Below are 25,238 nucleotides of genomic sequence, written 5' to 3'. Positions count from 1 at the left end.
TAGCCAGCTGAAGACCAAATGGAGGGGTCTCCCACGGGTTTAAATAGACTCTCTCTTGTGGGTGGAGACTCCCACTCCTCCCTCCTATGCAAAGTCCAGCTCCAAGATGGAGTTCTGGAGTCACCTGGGCAAGTCACATGTCCCTGCACGACTCAGTCTTTACAGGCCGAAGCCATTGTCCACATGGTATCTTGCATGTCTCCAGGAAGACTTCTTATGTGGATTGGAGCATTCCAAGATGCATTGTTCCCCAAGTGTTTCCTGATCAGGTACTTAACCTGGCGAATTCCTTCCTAAAGAAGCTGACCAAATGTCTCCCAAAGCTTACTTAGAAACCAAGCAAGCATACAGCCCATATTCTTAACCTCAAGTAGAAAATGATATATATGTACAAATAGGATGAATAGATATAGTAGACCATAACCTTTGCGTAGATATATTACATGGTACAGGTAGCACAAAACATATTCCAGCTATGTCATACATACATTTATAAGCACCCCCTTCCCATAAAGCCTTATGGGGTACACTGTCACACTTACCATCAGTCTTTGGCCTTAATTATATTATAAATAAAAAGGCAGCATGTATGCAATGTGACAGTTTAATAAATTCCTGCTAATACTTAAAGTGGAAAACATGTTTATTAACATTCTTTCAAATCCCCCTTATACAAGGCCATATAAAAAAATCTTTGCATTTTGATTATACATAGTTATAATGATATTATATATAATTTAGGTTTTCATGATACACTAGTAAGTACAGAGTTCTGTTAAATATTTATAACCACTCATTTTCAAATCAAATACTTGAAAAAAACAATTTATCTATGTACATAGTTTAGCAGACTAATGCAGCAAAAATGCTCCTTATTTAGAGGTATATGATGTGAGGATCAACAGAACAGTTACTACAATTCAGTATTTCTATATACAGTTTTGCTTGCCTTGCTGTTTTGGTCACTCCCAGTCCCTGCATTATTGTCATAGGAAATTAGTCTGGCTGCTATCAGCAAATGGGGCCGATTAATAAGATGTTCATTATGAATCTTTTTGTGTGTGCTATTTTAAATCTAACTGATTCTGAAATTTCCTTCAAAACCTTAAACTGCTCATGCAAGCTCAATAGGATTACTTGGAAAAGTAGCAGAATCACTGCTGTCAAGATTAAAGTAGCAGTTTCCCTGCTTTGTGATCAGCTAGCTAAAAGAATACTAAACTGTTCTACCTCCTTCTTTCAGTAGTGGTGGCAGCCTTGGGAAAACCCCAGAGACACAGGAACCATATACATTTTTGATTGGGTTGGAGGGGTAGCGCTTACCATACGGTTAATAAATATAACTATCAATATAAGCCAATTTTACCTACAAGCTGTAATCAGGGAAAAAAAACAAAACTACTTTCTTGACTATATCCCATTTCAACAAGATGCTGACATTTAAAGTAGAGTCTCTGGTTTACTGTGATATCCCTACTGATGGAGACTCCCAGCACTATTCATTAGTATTGTGAAGTCCAGTTAAACTGTTCATTTTGAAAAGATAAATATGTGAATGAATAACAACCAAAAAAATCTGTCTGTAATATGACTAAAACATAGAACACTACATAAAGAGCTGCATCTATTGAAGTAACCAAAGAGATCACCAAATAGAATGTATTCCCTATAGAAGTGTATGTAAAGTATAGCTTTATGAACAGTTTTGTTCTTACAAGATTGATCACTAGCAGCCTTGAAGCTCAAACAGTATTTGCCGCTCTGTACTCCCTTTCATCATTGGGCTGTAGCTGAACCACTACACTCTCTTCATTCATTCCATCCTCTGCATCACTACTATCAATATCCTCATTGTCGTCTTCCTCATATTCTGAAGATTCAGTCATGTTTTGATGGGAATGAGACTCTGACAAAGCCCCAAATGACTGAGTGCTAGCTGAAGCTAATGGTCTAAACAAAGGGGTGTTTTCAGAGACTTCGTTCTCTTCTTGACTGCTGTCTGTTTCAGAGTCTGAATCCCCTTGAGAAGGGACCACTTTCTGCTTACACACAGGGCATGTTTTCTTGGTTTTAGTCAGCCATGGGTCCACACACTTGCAATGATATGCTGTCAGGAAACAAAACAGGTACGTCATTTGCTAGGTAAACGTGAGAGTCTGATGTTACTCTTGTTATGTTATAATTTTGTGTTACAGTTTTATGTTAAATAATGCTGATTTTAAAAGATCTTGTGTTTGGGTGTCAACCACACACAATGCCTGATTGGGGAAAAATGGGCCAATTAAGTTTATAGGCTGCACCTGGAGGAGAGGCAGGGACTACTAAAGGTTAACTGATGATGAAGGCCAGCTCACTGGGGCAGGCTGAGCTTATATAAAGGCAAGAAGGGGCTGTTGGGAGGAGCTCTGCAATCCCTCCCTAGAGGCTAGGCGAGGCACGGTACAAGGTGGAGGTGATATAGGGGGAGAGTAGGCCCTGGGATCCTGCCTTGGACTGTAGACTCTGGCAAGAACTCTAGAAGGGGTGAAGTAGCCACAGGGAGCAGAGGAAGCTCCAGTGGTGATGTAGAGGTGGGCTAGGAGATAAGGAAGAAAGGTAGAAAAGAGCCCAGAAAAATAGCAAGAGGGTCAGAGCTTACGCAGACTGTGGTTGCTGGCCAGAGTGTATGTGGGCTGGAACCCAGAATACAGAATAAGGGTCCAGGTTCCCTTACCAGCCACTGGGAAAGCAGCACAGACTGAGTAGTGGATCAAAAGATTGCCTGAGGCAGTTTGTCCAGTGGGACTTTGATATCCTGGAAGGGGAGAACTATAATAATCTGGCTGGAGGGAGCAACTGAGTCCAGATAGAGACCACAGGGTGAGCAAGCAAAGGAGGGGACATTTGACTGCTTGAGAGTTAATCCCCAGATGAACTACAAGGCGGCACCACTTGTGGTGAGTGAACCTCTTCAGAGAATGTTGGTTACTGTAAACCAGTTGGGATATTGGTCATGTTTACCTTTGGACAACACCTAGCACAGTGGGTCCTGATCCTAACAAGAGCCTCTGAACACTACTGTAATATAAATAATAACCATTTTTGGAATCTATGGGCAGGGAGAGTATCAGCTTCCATCAAGTGAACAATCATTAGACCCTTGCTGAAAAAGTTTTTGATGCTGGAAATCTTTTTTTCCTGAGAAGGTTGTGGCAAGGCAATTTTCACTGGTGTCTACTGGAGTCTTCCAATCTCCTTGATCTCTTAGTCTGGTATTAGGGCTGGATTTGGCACAGCAACTGTACTGATCTCAATGGCCTTATCTAAACTGAGAAAATGCATCTTATGAAAATGTCTTAACTAACATGATGATCAACACAACCTAGCAGGACAGGTGTGTTAGCTGGTCAGGAACCCTATGGTTAACCATGACCAACTAATATGTTTTTAAACATGGTGCATCACTTTCTATACTATGTATAAAGTCATGTTTAACATGTAGTAATTAACATGTTTTCCTAGGACAAGTGTTCATGATGATTCCTTTAGATCTGTCAGTAGCCTTTGACTATGAGATTTGGTTAACTTTGTGGCCCTTAGCTAGGGTAGATGCCATATTTCTGTTCTTTCTTTCTGAGAAGTCCCAGGCATTTGTCTGTCTGCCCTCAAGGTTCTTTTGTATGGAATTCTACAAAACCCTATTTAGTCTCTCACTGAGCAGAATGGGTATGTGAGGCCACTATGTGAGATGGTTTTGGCTGCACTGTCATCAGATGTCTCATTTTCATCTGACCTGATGATACTCTTTTGCAGTGCTTGGTGAAGGTGTGACATTGAGAACAAACTGGCTAAGGCTCAGTCCAGACAAGATGGAGGCAATGTGACTAGTGGACTGAAAGAAGGATCATAAGGGTATGGTAGGGATGGCTCCTGACCCTTTTGTTAGGGGGTTTGTCCAACCATTGTCCAAGATGTTAACAATTTGGGGGAGGTCCTGGGCCCCTGATTGCTCCTGAATTTCTAGCTGGTATGGATAGCCAAGAATACCAATTTTTACCGGTGTCTGGTTAGACTTTGCAATCTTTTCTATTCGATCTGGATCCACTTACTGCAATGTGGCGACATTTGAGGAAGACTAATCAAGACCAGCAGCTGATGCACAACATGGCTGGCTCCCTGCTAGGCAGAATTAGTCACAGGGAATCTATTACATCTTGCTCTCCTAGCAGAGCACTGGCTTCCAGGTTCAAATGGGTTTATTTCCAGGCTACTCAACAGACTCTCTCTCTCTCTCTCTAGGTTGCTGTGGCAGTAGAGATAAACTGAGCAAACAGTCCTTAGATTTAAATGTCTGGGAACTGATTGCAACATACACTGTATGTAGAGTCTGACTCTGGAGTGCACTTCTCCACTGAATTGACACACACAGTCTGATCTTCAGGGCAGGGCCGGCTCCAGGCACCAGCGGAGGAAGCATGTGCCTGGGGCGGCACATGCTAAGTGGCGGCATTCCTTCCATTCTTGGGGTGGCACAGTCTGGGCGGCTTTTTTGTTGTTGCTTGGGGCGGCAAAAATGGTAGAGCTGGCCCTGCTTCAGGGCACCAATGTCAGGCCCATATTTTCTCTTGGGCATCTGACTGAAGGAAGGTGGACTCATTGGTTGGGTGATTAGCTGTGTTCTCATATGATTATCCTTCTCTTGTTGCTGTTTAGAAGCCAAAATTGTCTGTTTTTAATCCAATTTTGTATATAGACTCTGGGCCACATTAGAGAGGCTACCTTTTATAAATCAATCAGTAAATAAATTCATTGCTGTTTTGGACACAAATATTTTCTTTAAATAACTGTTATAATTAAAGTATTAAAAACCAATATGCAGCTGCTTACCATGAGAGCAAGGAAGGATTCTGAGCTTGTCTCCATCCTCATATTCATCCAGACAAATGGCACATACATCATACTCATCTCCTGCAGCAGAAAATTGTGAATCAATACTACATTAAAAGCTGTATAACAAGCTGTATAACCTTCAAACACATACAGATAGGTTCTTTCTTTAATGTTCATAGGTCAATTGTTATCTTTTCCCATCTACAGCAATTTTTTTTAAGCTGTATTGTCCCTTTCATTATACTATTTCTTTGAACTGTATGTTCATCTGTTCTCCTCTCAAGTGCAGGTTGATAAGGTTGCCATATTTCCTCAAGTTTGTGTGAAATGCCTTTTCTTTAATATTCTTATTAACAATGTATTTAAAATGTGTCTACATTATAATATAGAGGCATCAACTATCAGTGGAGTATGTTAATTAAAAATATAGTAGCTAAAGAACAAGCAGAAGAAGATTTTCATATGCCCCATTTTAATTTGACAGAAACTAGAATTCCTCTTTTTTTAGAGGCAGGAGGACTGGAGGAAATCAGAATAATGAACAAGGAGCTATTACTTATCTAGTCATAAGAGAAACACACACACACAACACTAAATAATATAAACCTCACAAACAAGATTTACATTATCAGTATGTTGCCCAGCATATAAACAATTTTCAACTGTCCTATTCCTTTTTACCATCTGTTTTTATTAAGAATTTGACTTACTACGGGGGGGAGGGTCTCTGCTTTGGTCCAGAGAATCATAGGGTGTCTTGTGTATATGCCTGCAGACCTTGGCCCACCATAGGCTGTGGTCATGCCCGCTGGTCTCGTCTCAGATGGGAGGACGATGCAGACAAGCTGAACTGCCAAAGCTGAAGACTTTAACACTAGTGTTCTCTTGCCTCAATGAATATTTAGATTCACATTCTTATGTTTGTTTTTCTATATACCTACGTGTATCCCTTCTAAACTTATCCAGAAGTTATACTGACTAATTATTTTCTTAGTTACATAAAGGAAACAATCTACAGTTTTATTATCATTTTATACAACACACACAACCAGACTAACAACTTAAAGCATTACTTTTTACAATATTTTTAATCTCTCAATCTGGTATTCTGTGTGGGCATTTAGTAACATCCTTGAAACATGTAGTAAACTGTTGCCTCAGTTGTTCGTTATTCTGTAATGAGGTATGCTAACAATCTAACCCCTGATAAATTGCAATTACTAAAGAAATACACAAACACTAAAACTATGTGATGGGCTAAATATTCAGGTAAAATACAGCAAGAAGATTCTTCAGGGGACAGGGAGGCCAGAACTAACATTCAGAAAAGTTTGCCCAGTCATATATACCAGGACTGTAGCTTCTGATAGGTGTTATATAAAGCGGGGATGTAAACATGTTATGTGTAGCTACCAAAAATCTGTCTTGGTTGAAAGGTCTCCTGCATTTCAATCTAATGTATTTTAGGTTAGAAATTAGGGCTATCAAGCGATTTTAAAAAAATTAACCGTGATTAATCACACAATTAAAAAAATTAATCATGTGATAATTGTGCTGTTTAAATATTTTTGGATGTTTTCTACATTTGAAAATGTTCTGATTTCAATTACAACAAACAAAATATACCGTGCTCACTCTATATTTTTATTACAAATATTTGCACTGTAAAAAACAAAAGAATTTTTCAATTTGCTTCATACAAGTACTGTAATGCAATCTCTTTATCATGGAAGTTGAACTTACAAATATAAAAAATAATTGCATTCAAAAACAAAACAGTGTAAAACTTTAGAGCTACAAATCCACTTCTCACTTTCTGGGGACACTAAATAAGAACAGGCAGTCGCATGGCTCTGTTGTAGCCGGCATTGCAAGATATTTACATGCCAGATGTGCTAAAGATTCCTATGTCCCTTCATGCTTCAACCACCATTCCAGGGCACATGCGACCATGCTGATCATGGGTTCTGCTTGAGAACAATCCAAAGCAGTGCGAACTGATGCATGTTCATTTTCGTCATCTGAGTCAGATGCCACCAGCAGAAGGCTGATTTTCTTTTTTGGTGGTTCAAGTTCTGTAGTTTCCGTGCTGAAGCGTTGTTCTTTAAAGACATCTGAAAGCATGCTCCGTGCCTCATCCCTCTCAGATTTTGGAAGATACTTCAGATTCTTAAACCTTGGGCCAAGTGCTGTAGCTATTTTTAGAAATCTCACATTGGTACCTTCTTTGCGGTTTGTCAAATCTGCAGTGAAAGTGTTCTTAAAATGAACAACATACTGGTTCATCATCTGAGACTGATACACAGTAACTCCTCGCTTAACGTTGTACTTATGTTCCTGAAAAATGCATCTTTAAGCGAATCCAATTTCCCCATAAGAATTAATGTAAATAGGGCTAGGGGGAGTTAGGTTCCAGGGAAACTTTTTTCACCAGACAAGACTATAATTTTTATATATATATAATGTATATAATTTTCACATATACACCCAGTATAAGTTTTAAACAAACAATTTAATACTGGTACACAGCGATGATGATTGTGAAGCTTGGTTGAGGTGGTGAAGTCAGAGGGTGGGATATTTCCCAGGGAATACCTTACTGCTAAATGATGAACTAGCAATTGGCCGAGCCTTCAAGGGTTAACTCATTGTTGTTAATGTAGCCTCACGCTCTACAAGGCAGCACGAATGGAGGGAGGGGAGACAGCATGGCAGACAGAGACACGCACCGTGTGTGAGAGAGATGCGCATTCCTCCTTTAAGTACGCTGAACCCACTCAAAGTACACTGCCTTTTTAAGTAGATCAGCAAGCTGAGACGGCAGGAAGCTCCCTCCATCCTAAGTCCTGTCGTGTGTCCCCCCTGCTCTATGGAAGATGGGGTAAGTGGGGAGCAAGAGGGAGGGGAACACCCTGACATTAGGCCCCCTCTTCTCTTTTACCCTCCCACCCCTGTGCACAGCAAACAGAAGGCTACGGGGAGCAGCTCCAAGGCAGAGGGCAGGAGCAGCACATGGCAATCAGGGGAGGCACAGTTGAACTGCTGGCAATTAATAGCCTGCTGGGCGGCTGCCCCACAGGGAACTTAGAGGAACAGGGAGCTGATGGGGAGGAGGGGCTGCCGGTCCACCCTGGTTCCAAGCCCCCACCTCCTAGCTGGAATGGGCTGCTTTTCCTGCAAGCAGTGGACAAAGCAGGCGGCTGCCAAACAACATTATAAGGGATCATTGTGCAACTTTAAACGAGCATGTTCCCTAATTGATCAGCAGCGTAACGTTAACCAGGATGACTTTAAGTGAGGAGTTACTGTAACATGAAATGTATGGCAGAATGTGGGTAAAACAGAGCAGGAGACAAACCATTCTCCCCCAAGGAGTTCAGTCACAAATTTAATTAACACACCTTTTTTTTTAACTAATCTTCAGCATGGAAGTATGTCCTCTGGAATGGTGGCTGAAACATGAAGGGGCATACGAATGTTTAGCGCATCTGGCACGTAAATATCTTGCAACGCCGGCTACAAAAGTGCCATGTGAACACCCATTGTCACTTTCTGGGGATACTGTAAATAAGAAGTGGGCAGCATTATCTCTTGTAAATTTAAACAAACTTGTTTGTCTTAGTGATTGGCTGAACAAGAAGTAGGACTAAATCAGGGGTTCTCAAACTGGGGGTCAGGACCCCTCGGGGCTCGCGAGGTTATTACGGGGGGGTCGCGAGCTGTCAGCCTCCCCCCGAAACCCCGCTTTGCCGCCAGCATTTATAATGGTATTAAATATATAAAAAAGTGTTTTTAATTGGTCAGGTGGCTTTTTAAGATTTGGGTTTTTTAAATTGCAGGTTGTTACGGTTTGTTTTGCTCAATGCACATTGTTGGGAATAATGCACCTTTTGTTAGTCTTTCTAAAAAAGAAAATGCAGCACTTAGTATATTTCCGACTTTTTTTTATCTGCTTAGTGGGTTAGTTTTCTATAACACCTTTTCCCAATTACTCTGTGCAGTCTTGTAACACACAGAGCATAACTTCTATTTAAATACCTTCCAGCTGATTCATAAAAGAAAAGCCTGGGACAGTAGGGTAGCAATCTGATGCTATCCACATATTTACACATAAATGAACTTGGTTTCAGCTTCCAACTCAGGGCTTAGCTTCTACTTCACATTACCAAAAAAGGATAGTCTAATTATTCCTCTTTTCTGCCCTGATGATTTAGGATTACTGCATACTCTTTTTAGGATTTTAACTAATATGAACTAAGAACTGAGCCACCTCATTAACAATAGGTCTACTTTAATTAATCAGTCTACTGTTTCACCTGATTTTTACCAAGAAGCTTTTACACATTTCCCATTTTCCCAATATTGAAATCTTAGTCACCTTGCAGTAAGAAAACATAATCATTTCAGAGATGCTTGTTCAGGTTATTAAAATAACAAATGGGGGGACTGGAAATGTACAGTGTTCTTTACAAACATAATAAGGAGCATTCTCCACCCTAGAGCTTTCAATATAAAATAAATTCAGGAAAATAGATAATGTATTACACTTCAACAGCATCTATGAAAGAAGCTCAAAGTGCTTTGCAAACACTCTCAACATCTGGATAAGACAACATAATACTCCTCCTACAGAGGGAGATAAAGATGGGCAGGACTTGAACGAGATCACTGGTGAATAAGTGGCAAAGCTGGGAATAAAACTCCACACTCTTGACTCTTAGCCTCCTGACTTAACCATGCTCCCTGTTCACTTGTCTGTATTTCTGAAAATACACATCTACAGCATTCATTCACACAACTAAAGCTGTGCTGTACCCTAGTGAAGTCCTTCACGGGACTCTCTCCAATATTTAGGCAATAGTTCGGTATTCTGGGGAGAAACCCCCCTACTTATGTGTACTCCTGTCTCTCTCGTAAGATCTGATCCTGCAACCTGAATGCTTGTGCAACCCACATGCTCATAGTGATGCCAAGGAATGCAGTATCAGCCACACCCCTTTATCAAAATCTGGATTATACTTTACTCATCTCAAATTTTATACTGACTGATGAACAGTAGATTACACTGGTGGTGGTGTGTGTTTGGTATCTGCTATATGTATTTTCCAGCTACAGGGAAAACAGCAGAAAGTATAAAAGCAATGAGTCTTTCTGAATTAAGCATTGCGTGTAAGATGAGAAGCCAAAGCACACATTGTATTCGGATGGGGAGACATTGCTTTCTGGTGGATAAACTGAATTTTGCTATGTGTGGGGTTGAGATTCATGATGTAAATCATTCAATATCCATCTAACATTGACCCTAGTGCAGTAAGTTCTTCTGTTATATTTCACAGTTGAGGGGTGGGGAGGAGGGGGGAAATCTATCTATTGCTTGACTTCTGCTTTATGTCAGACACTACCAAATAAAACAAACCAACACAAGCCAAAACACTTTGCACAACAAGGCAAATTGGAAAAACTGGTTTGTTAAATATCAGTGGAGTAATAGCCATTGGGTTGGGATGGAAAAGGGTGAGGAGATGGAAGTTACTAAGGTGAGTGAAATATTATATAATAGACCAGCAGAAAGAATGTGTGCTGCAAATGTCTGCGGTGTGTTTCTGTGTCACCACTAGTAATTCAGGGAGAAATCTATTAAATACACCAAATTATATAACCTATTCATTACACATTTTGGCAGCAGGCAGGGCAATTAAGGTACACGCTGCTGCTACTACTACTACTATGTGATATTTATATCGTGCTTCATGCTTTAAAAGTACTGCCCCAACATTAACTATTTAATCCCCACAACAGCACTATGAAGTAGATAAGTATTATCATTCCTACTTTACAGATGGGGAAATGGGGAGTGGGAGAGTGGTGGGTTTTTTTGTTTTTCTTCTCCCTATCCCTGCCACCCCCTTCCCCCCCACACACACACAGTGAGTTAGTGACAGAGCAGGGATTAGAACTCAGGATTTCTTTGTTCATGGCCCTGTGTTCAGGCTAGTAGAACACCAATATTATAGTAAAATTCTTTGCTGCCTCATCTGCTTTCCAAGCAGTAAGTCCTAAAAACGTAAGTGGTGTTACAAGAAAATTCTGGAGTATGCTGCTCTTGGAGAATGCATGTCATTCCTCGGGGGGAAGTATAATTCCTCCCCAACCCCAAATATGGTGATCAGTTAGACCTTGACAATGTTGGCAAGACCCACCAGCCAGACACCTGGGAAAGAATGTACTGTTGTAACTCAGAGCCTTCCTCCTCTAGTGTCCAATCTTTGCCTGTTGGGGATATTTGCTACTAGCAGTCACATATGGGCCATGTGCCATTGTAGGCAATCTCATCATACCATCCCCTCCATAAATGTATCAAGCTCAGTCTTGAAACCAGTCTAGATGTTTTGTCTCACTACTCCCCTTGAAAGGCTGTTCCAGAACTTCACTTCTCTGATGGTTAGAAACCGTCATCTAATTTCTTGATCCTATTACTCAGTTACAATGTATTTAGTGATCCTCTCTAATTACAGAATGGTTGCAAAGTTCAACACTGATATCTGGGATATTAACTGACAGTGATGGATAGTAGAGACAATGCATTAAAATACTGGATGGTTTCCTCTTCTCAAAAAGATGCTCCTTGAAAATAATGAAATTCTGAAAAATGGTTGCACATTGTTCTTGAAAATACTGATTTGACTGGTATGTTTGTTGGAAAGTGAATGGAGTCCTTAATATACAGTACTCATTCAGAAAGCTGCCCAGTGCTCAACCATCATACCCACCTTTAGACTGGATAATCAAAATTAAGCTTTATCAGTGAGGATTGTACAAGAACCGCAAAATTTAGAGGACAAGCAATATCTGATAGTGTTGACTAACCGAAACAAAAAACATTTCTCAAATGCCCTTTAAGGTCACCCCCTCCCAGTCCACCCCCCAGCCTTGGCTCATCTCCAACATCCACTTCCTCAACTCCCGCTCTTGCACAACTGAGTATCTCTGGAAGTCCTGCAGCCAAATGAGCTCCTCCACTGCAAGTTTGGTCTCTCCTACTTCTTCAATTCTACCATTTTCTTAGTAAAACAACTCTGGTTTTTCCATCCTGACTGAATCTGAGCCCATAATCCCAGCTGCCAAATTGGACACCCTTAGGCAGCTTTGAAACTGTCTAAAATCTTAGCTAGAAGATGATATACATAACACAAGTCATATGCCCCCTCCATTTTTTCCCATGGAGGGGATTAAAGAAGAAGGAAATCTGCTCCTTTGGCCTGAAATCTGTCATAGGGAGGCAAGGCTAGGTCAATATGCTTTCATTGCCCCTCCCTCCAATCTCATGAGTTCTGTGCTTCTGGAGCTTTTCTGTGTTTGGTTGTGGCGCCTGATACTAGGAGAGCTACTCTTCACATCACTATCCCCACAACAAACTTGTTGGGATTTTATTGGACAAATTGCATTATTTATATGGATTCTTGTGTTTTGCTTTCAAACCCCACTGGGAAAGGGATCCATCCTGGTACAGGCAAGGGAGCCATGTTACAATAAGAGAAGGTACTCAGGACATGCCAGCCTTTCAAAGGTGCCTTGAGATTTGTGTGATCCCCTGTGGATCTCACTACATCTATGAATTAGTAGGACCATGTCCTGTTGTGTTCTTCTCAGATGGCCAAATCCCACCTCCCAGACCATACAGCACCTTGGCAACTCATACCATTTAATTTTCCAGATGTTTTGCAGACATTCTCCTCATCCACCCACTAGAAACAGCAAAAGACTACAAGGGATTTTAGAAATTATGAATAAAATATTTTACTTAAATGTGATGTGCAAAACCCCTCATAAGCACGCAATAATCTTTTAATTGATATAAATAAATACACATTTATTAAATAGCAACAGAGGGTCCTGTGGCACCTTTAAGACTAACATAAGTATTGGGAGCATAAGCTTTTGTGGGTAAGAACCTCACTTCAGTCTTGCATCTGAAGAAGTGAGGTTCTTACCCATGAAAGCTTATGCTCCCAATACTTCTGTTAGTCTTAAAGGTGCCACAGGACCCCCTGTTGCTTTTTACAGATTCAGACTACCCCTCTGATATTTATTAAACAGTTACCTCATTCATCTATCCGTAGAACTGCAATATTTCTGGTACCTATTAAGAATGCAAGATGGAGAAATAAAATTGCCAAGATTTTTTTTTTTTATTATTTTTTTCTCCCTATGAGACCTGCAAAGTACTGTGCAGCCAGGCAGATGGGCTAATAAAGAACAGTAATTAGATCAGTGATAATCCCATTTGAAGGAATAAATCAATTTATAAATTCCTAGTAAATAGCAGACCTATATTTATTACTATGTAATAATGTAAATGACATGTCACTAATCACTTCCTCTTTTGTAGCCCTTCATTTTGGAAAATTATAACTGTCATAAGGCACAATGGAGTCGAGTATTTTTTGAAAAACTATAATGTACAGGATGTTTTGATTTGTTCTTAGATTTCAATATATGACCATATGGTGTCCACTCCCATCATCTAACACTGAGCTGAAAATAGTTACTTAGGCCTAGAGCCTCAAAGTTATTTAGGTGCCTGATTCTCATTAGGCTAGGCACCTAATTACTTTTGAGGATCTCAACCTTAGCGTAAAATTACCCATACTCTTACAGTGTAGTATATACCACATTTTTTAAATGTGAAGATTGAGTCAAAATTTTCAAATTTAAGCACTAGTTAGTCCTTAAATCCATATTTAGACACTTAAATAAAAGTTCTGACTTTCAAACGTGGTAAGCAAGCCACAGCTCTGAAAATCTTGGCACTGATATCTAAATGTGGATTTAGACCCTAACATTAGGCACCCAAACTTGAAAATTTTGGCTTAATTCTTTTCTTTTCTCCCCACATAGTTCATGTGCTTTGATCCCATCAAGGACAAGTCACATCTTTATTTTCCAATGTTCTACTTTCCCCAAGATTAAAATATTTTGTTTTCTGCATGATCATTTGAATACACCGTCATTCCTTTGCTGTGCAAGATTTGAAATCTATTTGATTTTGCCTTAAATTCCATGTTAATATAAATTGCATCTCCTTGCTAGCTTTTCTGTGCTACAATATAGCCCAATTCACACATTTTCTATTCTTCATACTGTTCAAATTTCATTACAGTCAAACAGCATAGTAGATGGAGTTGAATTGGTCATGTATTTGATAGCTAATTTTTGGTACAAATTAAACAGCAAAAGATATGAAGCCCCACTGATTCTGTGTGCCCAAGATTTTGCCTATTCTTATTTGAATAACATTTTTACAACATGAGAAATCAGGACACACACATTGTATTCAGAATCCTTACTTTGGTTAGAGAATCCTTACTTATGGTTTAGTTCTTCTACCACGTACCTTTGTTATGTGGGGTCACTCAGAGAATAGGCATGTTAATGGGAAAGTGCACAAAAGCCACCCCATAGAAGGTGTCTTCCATTCCAGTTGCTAACCCTACTTACTAGGTAACTGTTGTAACTCTTCGGACAAAGGATGGGATACATATTTTGTCAGTGTGTTTATCTGTCATGAATATTTATATAGTGGGCTTTGGATCATGACTTTACTGAAGTCAGTGAGAAGATTCCTATTGACTTCAGTAGATTTTGGATCAGCCCCATCGCAAGATAGAAAATCTGTGTGACATCTTGTGTTTTATATTAAGTTCTTTTTACAGATGGTAGAGCACCCTACCTCCACAGAGACCTATTTTGTCATGTAATCTTTTGCCTGCTATCCGATGTTATAACACAGAAGTGCACCTCATGTGTTATGGGTCCTGTTATGGGTGCTAATGGATTTTGCATTAGTGCCTTGAAAAATTTTATCTTCAACAGAAGCATCAATCAACCTAATTTGATTCCTGTATTGCCAAGCTGATGTACAACAAATATTGGGCTAAATTTGGCTTTGGTGTAACTTCTCTGAATATAGTAACATCAAGGATGAATTTGGTCCATGCTGTCTAGACATATGATCACAGTGATCACTTTATTTAAAGGAGCTTTGTAGAATAATAGGGCTGAAGTCTTACTATGACCTATTTTTTTGTGTGTGTGCAACTTTAAGGGGGAGCTATTTCTTTGTCTTGTCATCTCTAAGAAATTATTATTTGAGGACCAAAAACTTCATAGCAACTCACTGATTTACCAAAGACCTTCCTGAAATTTTAGTATCAACAACTCAGCTAGATTATTGGAATGTTGCTTTGAAGCTTACCAGCTAAAGTAGCTTGAAGAAACCCAAACTAAGGGGAGAAAGCATTGCTTTTTCTTGCACACACCAAACATTATATGCATCAGCTACCTCTACTAAGAATTATTATTTCCCACCTATTTAGTCTCAAACTGGCTTATTGCTCTCAAAATTGTCACTTATTGCCTTCTCTGCCCTCTTGTATGTGGAGATGGGAGTGATACAATGTGTGGACATGGAGAATCTGTGTGCATGGAGTGGGGGTAGGTAAAGAGTAAGGGAAGAGCGTATTGACTGGATGATGAGAATGGAAGGAAGTCTGAATGTATTGGTTAGGGGTGAGAATGGAGTCTGTTACTCTTAGCCTCACCCCCAGTTTCCAATCTGTGGTGTAACTAATGATCAGACAGCTAAGGATAGATGGTCCCATTCAGTTGTGTGCAGATTTAAGACGTTTTGGGGGAGGGGAGGGTTTGAGAGTATAAAGAGTCTGAGGATAGGAGGATTAGACTATGGGTAGGGTTGTTTATGGGGGAGGTTGAGAGAGAGAGAAATCAGGACTAGGGACGACAAAGGGATACAATGGGGAAGGACAGAGAAGGGAGGCGATATTAGAAGATTGAGTTTTACAAATGCTCAACACCAGGATTTAACTAGCTTTTAGTGTTCATTAAACACAATCCAATTTTGAGTAAACAATGTCATCTCAGTGTAACAGAGGCTCATCTAGCTATCGATCTGATCTTGAATTGCTGGTAATTTTACCCATATGTAATATCAGAATTAACAGTTCTAAGAACAAATCCCACTTTAATACATTATTGATGTGAACTGCCATGTACTCACTATCACTTCAACAAAGGCAACTTGATCAAATATTTATAACTTTTTCCAGCTGTTTGTATATTTAAGCAATAATTTTCAGAGAAAGTGTTAAGTACAAATGGTTTAAAGTTCAAATACCCTAAAGCCCATTGCATTGTAACTAAACAACAAGATCTACAACTAACACAAAAATGAAGGCTGCTGTTCACAAGCCCCCAGGAATAGTAAACAACATGGAAAATCCGCTTTAAAACTTCCTTTCAATAGCCCAAGTATTGCCTCTTTGCTGAAAGTCAGTAGAAAAGAATTCAAAATATCTGCACTGCATAGTCAAGGCTAGATTGTGCCCTGGTCCTATGTGGTTGCATGGGGCCATAAGGAGAAGACTGACCCCAGCCCTCTGTGCAGCAGCCTAGGATCTTCCTGGATTGTGGCTCTGGGTACAGCAGGGAAAGTAGGGGCTGCATGCTCAATACCACCCCCACAAGCAAATGGGGAGAGGCCAGACCCATGATCCATATATCACCCAGCAGGACAAGGAATATGCTACGCTCTCTGTTCCCTGGTGTAAGAGGGGAACCTGGAGCAGTATCGTACTTTTTCTGAGACACAATTTCTTCCTGGAGTTCCTGGGTCAACACAGTTATGCACCACGCACTACTCAGGGCTAAGACTACAGCCTCTATCTACCCTTGAGCACACATCTCATTTATTGCTAAGTCAGTAGTTGGGATTAGACAGAAGGAAGAAGAGAACTACAAGGTACACACACATCAAGGAGCTATAAAACAATGCCACACTGAAAATGTGATATTCATAAGAATTAGATGGTAAGGGTCAGATCTGTGTGCTAGTTCCACTGAAGAATAACATTCATGTAAAGCTGAACAACCCTATTGAGATCCATCTTTATATCCATATAACTGAAAATAGAATTTGGATCAACAAAGACTGCATTGGTATGACTAAACAAAATTTTACCCAACAAGACTGCACCAGTGTAATTGAGAAAAATCTGGACTATTAACTTCAGTCTCTATAGACCTAATTACTTGGGTCCAAATGACTTAATCTGAGGACAAAATGAGGACCTTTAAGTTTGGTCAAGCAGGAACTCAAAAGGAAAGTGGGCCAGATTAATCTCTGATGTAACCCCACTGACTTCTCATGATGTATCTACATCAACATGAATTAAATTTAGAAAGACAGTACAGGGTTGGTGAGGAGGAGTGTCAGCAATGTCAGTAGGGCCACTATTAGTCATATGGAAGGTCTGGGGAGGATTACTACTATAAAAAAATATGTAGCTGTGTTGGATTCTCTGGTGCTGCTGTTTGTGATCATTGCTATTACTGGTGAGTACTTAATTTACTAGCTTCTGTTTGTTGGGGGACGGAGTAAAGGGGAATTGCTTTTAATCAACTCTGATGGGACCTTCAGTATCAAGAACTGGTAGTTCTGAACATTTTGCTAATGAAGACTCGGCATGGGATGCCCAGGACTACGCTGAGACCCACTTGCTTAGAAAATTTTCAACCTAAGTCTAAATGGCTACAGAGGAAAAGGAGTATGGTGTGGTGGGATTAAGTCACAAGTTAAACGCTGTCAAGTATCAGAGGGGTAGCCGTGTTACCTGCCTCTGGAAATTTCCACTACATGCATCTGACGAAGTGGGTAGTCACCCACAAAAGCTTATGCTCCAATACGTCTGTTAATCTATAAGGTGCCACAGGACAAGTTAAATGCTGGTGAAGCTCCATTAGATCAATAGTGTAGTTGCATCCGGGATGCATTTTCCCCTTCAAGAATAAAGGCTTCAGTTTTTCATGCAGGAAATAAAGATCTATCTACGAATAAGAACTAGCTCCACAAAGTGAGAAACAGAGAGATGTGGATCTGTTTCACAGCTATTCTTACAAAGACTATGCCTTTTAAAAAAATAAATAACCCGCTTACAAAATGGATCAGTTTAAAGAAAAAAAACACCCCCAAAAATGTCCTGCAAACTAAAATTAGCTCTGGATTTATGGGATGAGAGAACCCAGGTCCTTAATTAATCCATATAATTCTAGGATTTTTTAAAAAATATTTTTTTCCAGATACATGTTTGGTATAGTGCTATCCAAAAGGTTTTACATTCAACTCTAGTATGAGCTGGTAAATTTTAAATCAGTAGGGGGGAAAAAGAAAAATAAACAGACTAAATTCTTCTTTGGTCTAACTCCATTGATTTCTATCACATTACATGAGAGGGGAGGGGCAGAGCCTGAGGCCTGAGCAGCAATGGAAGGCTACTGACCTCTAGCTGAAAAATGTTATCCGCTAACAGCAGAAGGCTGTGAAAGCTGACGGTCCATTCTATTCCTGTTACTAATTTTAATAAGATAGCTCAGTATGGCCCATTTCAGACTTACTGTATTCTAAATATTCAAACATAAGTTTTGCATTCTACAATACTCTGATTAACACTGATACTTAGTTATTCTAAGTCACATCATGCAGGATGCGGAGAGTATCCTGGGTGGAGCACAGGATTGGTTCCAGTTGCTTCAGGTATTGCTACTCTCATTACTGAATGATCAAATTTTCTATATACGATATCAGACCTAAAAAAAAGGTTAAAAATAAAGTTGCTCTGATGGCTCAGATGCAGGTTTGATCTCAGATTTTATCTAATAATGCTGATTGGTATGGAAGGAAGGGAGCTATATAAAGAGGTCCATAAGTTTGCCACAAGTGGCATTTTGCCACAAACATTTTAAATGATCCACTGATGCTTGATTCATATTTTTATAGAACAAAGGGTTTAGTCTCCTCACAGCTTGCTGTCTGAGTACATTTGCTATAGATACAATAAAAGCTAATCAGAGAATGTCAAGGTCCTGCACTTCCTTACCCTACTTAGAGGTCACTAACAATATCTCCCCTAAATACAAAAGTGAGCTAATTAGCCAGCCACAGCATGTTTTCTGGCTGGGAATGACAGTGTGTGCTGCAGATGTGTGCAATATTCACACACGGATACATGCATGAAAAAAACTCTTGGTTTTTACAAATGATATATTTTCAAAATATTAAATAGTTTAAATTATGTATTGATTGTAAAAAAAGTGGTGAATCTATATTAAACAGAGGAAAGTTGTGGTTTTTTTTTTTTTAATTTTTTTGCTTTTGCTTGTGTGTGTTTTACTCTTTCTATACTGCTCTGGAACCCCAGTTGTCTTGGATCTTGGGTATTTTTGTCCCTCTTTCCCTTATCTTCTCCCCCTAAACAATTAAGGTTTCCTACTATGTTTTGACTTTCCTCTTTCTCCCCTGAAAAGTCTTTATTCAGAAAGGCTTCAAAGGAGCATAATTCAACCTCCAAATTGGAACACTTCAAATCTGTACACTTTACAAACTTCAAATCTGCACAGAAAAACTGCATTTATGCATGTAAAGCAGATCGTTGCCATTTGTCAGAGCAAAGAAAAGGTGACCTCTTTTTTATAGAGACAGGTGGAATTAGGGTTACCATATCTCATAAATAAAAAAAGAGGACCCTCCACAGGCCCTGGCCCCGCCCATTTCCCCACCCCCTAGCCCTGCCCCAACTCCGCCCCTTTCCCACCCTAACTCCGCCCACTCCCAGCCAGGGGGAAAGGGCTGCCCCAGTGCTACCGGCTTCAGGGTTTGCCGGGCAGCCCCCAGACCCTGCGCCCCCAGCCGGCGCTTCCCCAGCGCAGCTGGAGCCCGGGAGGGGAAGCGCCCAGCCGGGGGCGCAGGGTCTGGAGGCTGCCCAGCAAACCGTGAAGCCGGAAGCGCTCGGGCTTTGGGCAGCCCCTATGCCTCCGGACCCTGCGCCCCCAGCCGGGCACTTCCCCTCCGGGGCTCCGGCGGCTCTGCGTAACTTACACTGTATAAGTTACACAGAGCCGAAGAGGAGCAGAGCCCCCGCTGCTGGAGGCTCTGCTCCTCTTAGGCTCTGTTTAAGAGCCGGGCTGCCCCAGCGCTACCGGCTTCGGGCAGCCCCCGTGCCTCCGGACCCTGCGCCGCCGGAGCCCGGGAGGGGAAGTGCCCGGCTGGAGGTGCAGGGTCCGGAGGCAAGGGGGCTGCCCGAAGCCGGTAGCTCTCGGGCAGCCCGGCTCTTAAACAGAGCCGAAGAGTCGGGGAGGAGCAGAGCCGCCATTTTCCCGGACATGTTCGGCTTTTTGGCAATTCCCCCCGGACGGGGGTTTGACTGGTGACAAGCCGGACATGTCCGGGGAAAAAGAGGACGTATGGTAACCCTAGTGGAATTAAATTAAAATTAATGGAGATATCCTATCTCCTAGAACTGCAAGGGACCTTGAAAGGTCATTGAGTCCAGCCCCCTTCCTTCACTAGCAGGACCAAATACTGATTTTGCCCTAGATTCCTAAGTGGCCCCCTCAAGGATTGAACTCGCAACCCTGGGTTCAGCAGGCCAATGCTCAAACCACTGACCTATCCCTCCCCTGCTCATCCTGGTGTCACCTTAAGCAGTCACCATCCAGCTGAACAAGTAAAATCAATGAGTTTATGTATAGATAATCTTCAGACCTCCCCCAGTTAGACTTGTCATGATGCTACCAAGAGAGCTTTCTAGGAAGACAATCCCTTTCTTAAAAAGCTTACAGTCTAAATTAAAACAATTAAACAAGAGGAAAGGGGAGGGAGAACAAGGCAAACCACGAAAAGAGTGAGTAGGTTGTTACAAATAGATACTCTGGCTACAGGAGCTATGTGTACAATTGGGATGGTACTGAGACATTACTCTTTCTCTCTCACTAAACACATACAATAAATAATTAACAGTAAACCCCATGAACTGACTTGCTTGAAGGAACACTAAATTGTGTTTTCAATGGAAAATGCAAAAAAAAAAAAAACCCCAACATGCTTAATATTTCTGGTTTTAATTAGGGATCCTTAACAGGGAGCAAAATTAACATTAGCCTTTTGGCTTGAGATCACTCCTTTATAGCCAATTCTATCCCCAGAGAAATAGAATATTATAGCAAGGTTCAGTCAACCCTGTAAAGTGAAAAGCTTATTAATTTTTTATGAGACCAACTTTGCATATGACACTGAACAAACTCTTAAACTGAACAGCTGCTTTGCAGGTAGTACCTATAATGTCATTAATAATGCAGGAACGTTATCAGAGGCAGTGGAGAACTGCATATGGCTCTGTCCCTGAATCTAAACCAATCCCTAAAGTGATATTTTTGCACACCCAAATACACTGCACATTAACATGAACTTTGCAGTAGCCATTTATTTTTATGAAATTCTCTTCAATTGTTACTTTGTACCTACTCCTAGCTTGTACAAATGAACTATTACATGGCAAAATTATAGTGTGTGTAAAAGACCAAAAGTGAAGTGTGCAGTAGATACTCCTTTTCTTCAGAAGCAGACCAAAACATGCAGGACATTTTGAGACAGCTGTTAAGAAAATAAGAACAGCCATACTGCATCAGACCAATGGTCCATCTAGCCCAGTATCCTGTTTTCTGACAGAGGCTGGTGCCATATGCTTCAGAAGGAGTGAACAGGGCAATTTATCGAATGATCCATCCCATCATCCAATCCCAGCTTCTGGTAGTCAAAGGCTTAGGGACACCCAGAGCATACGGTTGCATCCCTGACCATCTTGGCTAATAGTCATTGCTGGATCTATCCTCCATGAACTTATCTAATTCTTTTTTGAACCTAGTTATATTTTTGGCCCTCACAACATCCCTTGGGAACAAATTCCACAGGTTGACTATGCACAGTGAAGTACTTCCTTATGTTTGTTTTTAAATTGTCTGCCTATTAATTTCATTGGTAACCCTTGTTTGTGTGTTATGTAGAGGGGTAAATTTAACACTTCCTTTTTCACTTTCACCATACTATTCATGATTTTCTAGACCTCTATCATATCTCCTCTTAATCTCTTATGCAATCTGAACAGTCCCAGTATTTTTAATCTCTCCTCATATGGAAGCTGTTCCATACCCCAATCATTTTAGATGCACATTTGTCACATTTTTCCAATTCTAATACATCTTTTTTGAGATGGGGCTACCCGAACTGTACACAGTATTCAAGGGATGGATGTACTATGGGTTTATATAGTGTTATTATATTATCTATCCCTCTCCTACTGGTCAGCATTGTCAGCCTAACATTGTCAGCCTTTTTGAATGCTGCCACACATTGAGCAGATGTTTTCAGAGAGCTATCCATAATGACTCCACAATCTCTCTCTTGAGTGGTAATGGCTAATTAAGATCCCATAATTTTGTATGTATAGTTGGGATTATGTTTTCCCAGTGTGCATTACTTCACACTTATCAATGTTGAATTTTATCTGCCGTTTTGTCACCCAGTTTCCCAGTTTCGTGAGATCCCCTTGTAACTCTTCGCAGTCAGCTTTGGTCTTAACTATGATGAGTAATTTTGTATTGTTGGCACCTCACTGTTCATTCCCCCTTTCCAGATCCCAGTATGATCTGTGAGGGACCCAGCTATTCACCTCTCTCCATTGTGAAAACTGGCCCTATATTCCTACCCTTTGCTTCCTATCTTTTAACCAGTTACTGATCCATTAGAGGACCTTCCTCTTATTCCTGGCTGCCTACTTTACTTAAGAGCCTTTGGTGAGGGACCTTGTCAAAGGCTTGTTCTACTGCACTGAATAAAATAAATTATTGACCTTTTAATTTCTCAGTGTGCATTTAGTCATTTTGACTAACTTTTAGTGATTAACGCTATACAAAATAAATATTTTGGAATTAAATTTTTAACAGATCACATCCCCTGGCTTTCTAGGAGCATTGGAGGGAAGGCAGTACACACTGCAGAAAAGTGGGTAATTATACCCACAGCACAGTTCAGCTTATCCAGAGTCTCTAAACAGTGGGCAACTTACATGGCCCAAATACTTCTGTTTCCTGACACATGACTAAATAAAACATCACATTGTCTTGTAGTCGCTGTCAATGCAGTGAGAGAAAACAGGAAGGGAACCATTGGAGTGTAAAGGAGCTGACTGTTAAAATTTAGGGCATAAGAAATAACCCTAAGTTTAACACTGGCTTTAAAGTTACTCCTGAGGGAATTCTGTGCCAAAAAAATAAAAATTCTGAGCACAATGTTTTAAAATTTTGAAAAATTCTGCATATTTTTATCTGTCAATAAATAAATGTGGAGGTTCCAGCATGGCAGTAGGGAGCACAGGCTGCAAGGGGATGGGAGATTACCCTGCAGCCCTGCCCCCGGAACACAGATTGACACAGCGCAAGAGCCGGGCCTGCCCCAGAAACGCCCCAGGGCCCTGCCTCTCCCCTCCATGCGCACCAAGGGGACAAATTCTCACATCACACCCAGCCCTGGCCCCCAATCCAGGTGTGGGGCAAGCAGGCTCAGCTGGCAAGATCCACGTGTGGAGGGGATTAGTGTGGGGGAGATCTGGGTGTGGGGTGGTTTCTGGGTGTGGGGGACTCAATGGGGAGGTCTGGGTGCTGAGGAAGTAGGGGTTGGTGGGGTGCTGAGGGAGTGGGGGTTGGTGGGGTGGAGGTCTGGGTGCAGCTGGTTGGGGCTCAATGGGGTGGGGATCTGGGTGCAGGGGTGATGTAGGAGGGTGGGGGTTCAAGTGTGGGGCACAGCAGGAGATGGTCTGGATACAAGGGGATGGGCTTGGTAGGGGGGTCTGGATGCAGGGGTGAGGCTTAGCAGGGGATTCTGGTGCAAGGGTGAGGCTTGGTGGAGGCATCTAAGTATGAGGGGGTCTGGATGTACAGGGGTTGGGCAGATGGGAGGAGCAGCTCCCCGTACAGTGATCCCTCCCACTGTGGCTGAGGCATGATGGGGCAGGAAGTGGAGGAGGGGGTGTGGCGCTTCCTGCATCTGGGGGTGGATCTCATCTGGCTTCATCCATTCCTTGCAGAGGAAGAGGAAGTTCTGTCTTCCCCAGCCCAGCTGGTACTAGCAGCTGAGCTTGGCACAGGGTAGGAGCCACGGGCCAGGGCACCCTAGCCACACCCCCAGCAGAGATTTACCTCTCTGGCAGCTGCTACAATCACCCAACACGATGCGCCCATGCTCCTGGGGTGGGGCGTGTGACCACTCTTGTGGCTTCCCTTTGCTTCCCTGTCATTTTCTGCAGAGAAGCAAAGAAATCTGCGAAGGACATGAATTCTGCATGTGCGCAGTGGTGCATAATTCCCCCAGGAGTATGAGGTGTATAAAATACCATAATAAACTCCTAAAGCACAACGGTACATGTAGAGTCTGCTCCAGCTCCCATGGAAGCAAATGTCAAAACTCCCTCTAATTCAGTGGGAGCAGGATCAGGCCCAAGATGTCTGTTTTGTTAGAATGTGCTTTCATTTCAAATGGCACTGTCCAGTTTAAGGAGTCTCAGAATTGGTTTTCAAAGCTATAAAAAAAATCCATTTGGTATTAGGCTTGGTCTACACTAACCCCCCAAATCAAACTAAGGTACGCAACTTCAGCTACGTGAATAACGTAGCTGAAGTTCGAAGTACCTTAGTTCGATCTTACCTCGGTCCACACGCGGCAGGCAGGCTCCCCCGTCGACTCCGCGGTACTCCTCTCGCCAAGCTGGAGTACCGCAGTCGACGGCGAGCACTTCTGGGTTCGACTTATCGCGTCCAGACAAGACGCGATAAGTCGAACCCAGAAGTTCGATTGCCAGCCGCCGAACTAGCAGCTGGGTATAGACGTACCCTCAGTATTTATTTAAGACCAATGGAGTTGGATTATTTAGACAATCAAGATCCACTTGCCTTTCTTAAATTTATGTACAGGAAGCTTCTTAAGCTGATCTTTTCGAAGCCGATTCCTTCTTGCTCTATGTCTATCTTGCACAAATTTTGTGATCTGGAAAGAAGCAGACATAAATAAGATGATAGAAACATAAAAGACAGCAATATAACAATGAAATAGCCAGTTTTGTTTTGTGAGCAACCATTCTAAATTAGCCAAAGATGAACTGTCCTCAGGATTGGGGTAACATACAACCATATTTGTCCTAGCTGGACTCAAGGGCAAAGAGGTATACATACAAACAGCAGTGAAGCAGGATAATTTTACACCAGTAAGATCTCTAGATGATCATGATACTAAAAGCTGAATATATATAACATTTATACAGAAAATAGTTTAATAGGAAATAATGGCAAACTCCTTGCTGTATCCTGTACAGCCCCACTGAAGCAGCACCCTGGCTTAAGTCAATAGGGTTGAAGGTGGTGTAGTCATGGCAGTATATGGTTCATTTGGCTTGACTTTGTTTTCATTT

At 41.3% G+C, this 25,238-nt stretch overlaps 1 protein-coding gene across 2 annotated transcripts in view; it reads right to left on the bottom strand.

The window, feature by feature from the left end:
- Window positions 1-588: 588 nt before the first annotated feature.
- Window positions 589-25,238, bottom strand: part of RNF13 (ring finger protein 13) — a 126,375-nt gene continuing 101,725 nt past the window's right edge. For both annotated transcript variants that reach the window (XM_034780771.1, XM_034780770.1), the window contains exons 8-10: window positions 24,724-24,817; window positions 4,867-4,947; window positions 589-2,107 (exon numbers count right to left, since the gene is read on the bottom strand). In XM_034780771.1, coding sequence (XP_034636662.1) covers window positions 1,743-2,107; window positions 4,867-4,947; window positions 24,724-24,817 — 540 coding nt within the window. In that variant the 3' untranslated portion in view covers window positions 589-1,742. The remainder of the gene's footprint in view (window positions 2,108-4,866; window positions 4,948-24,723; window positions 24,818-25,238) is intronic.

Source organism: Trachemys scripta, chromosome 9 (genome assembly GCF_013100865.1).
Source record: "Trachemys scripta elegans isolate TJP31775 chromosome 9, CAS_Tse_1.0, whole genome shotgun sequence".
Taxonomy (NCBI): Eukaryota; Metazoa; Chordata; order Testudines; family Emydidae; genus Trachemys; species Trachemys scripta.
This window is presented reverse-complemented; position numbering and strand designations above follow the sequence as displayed.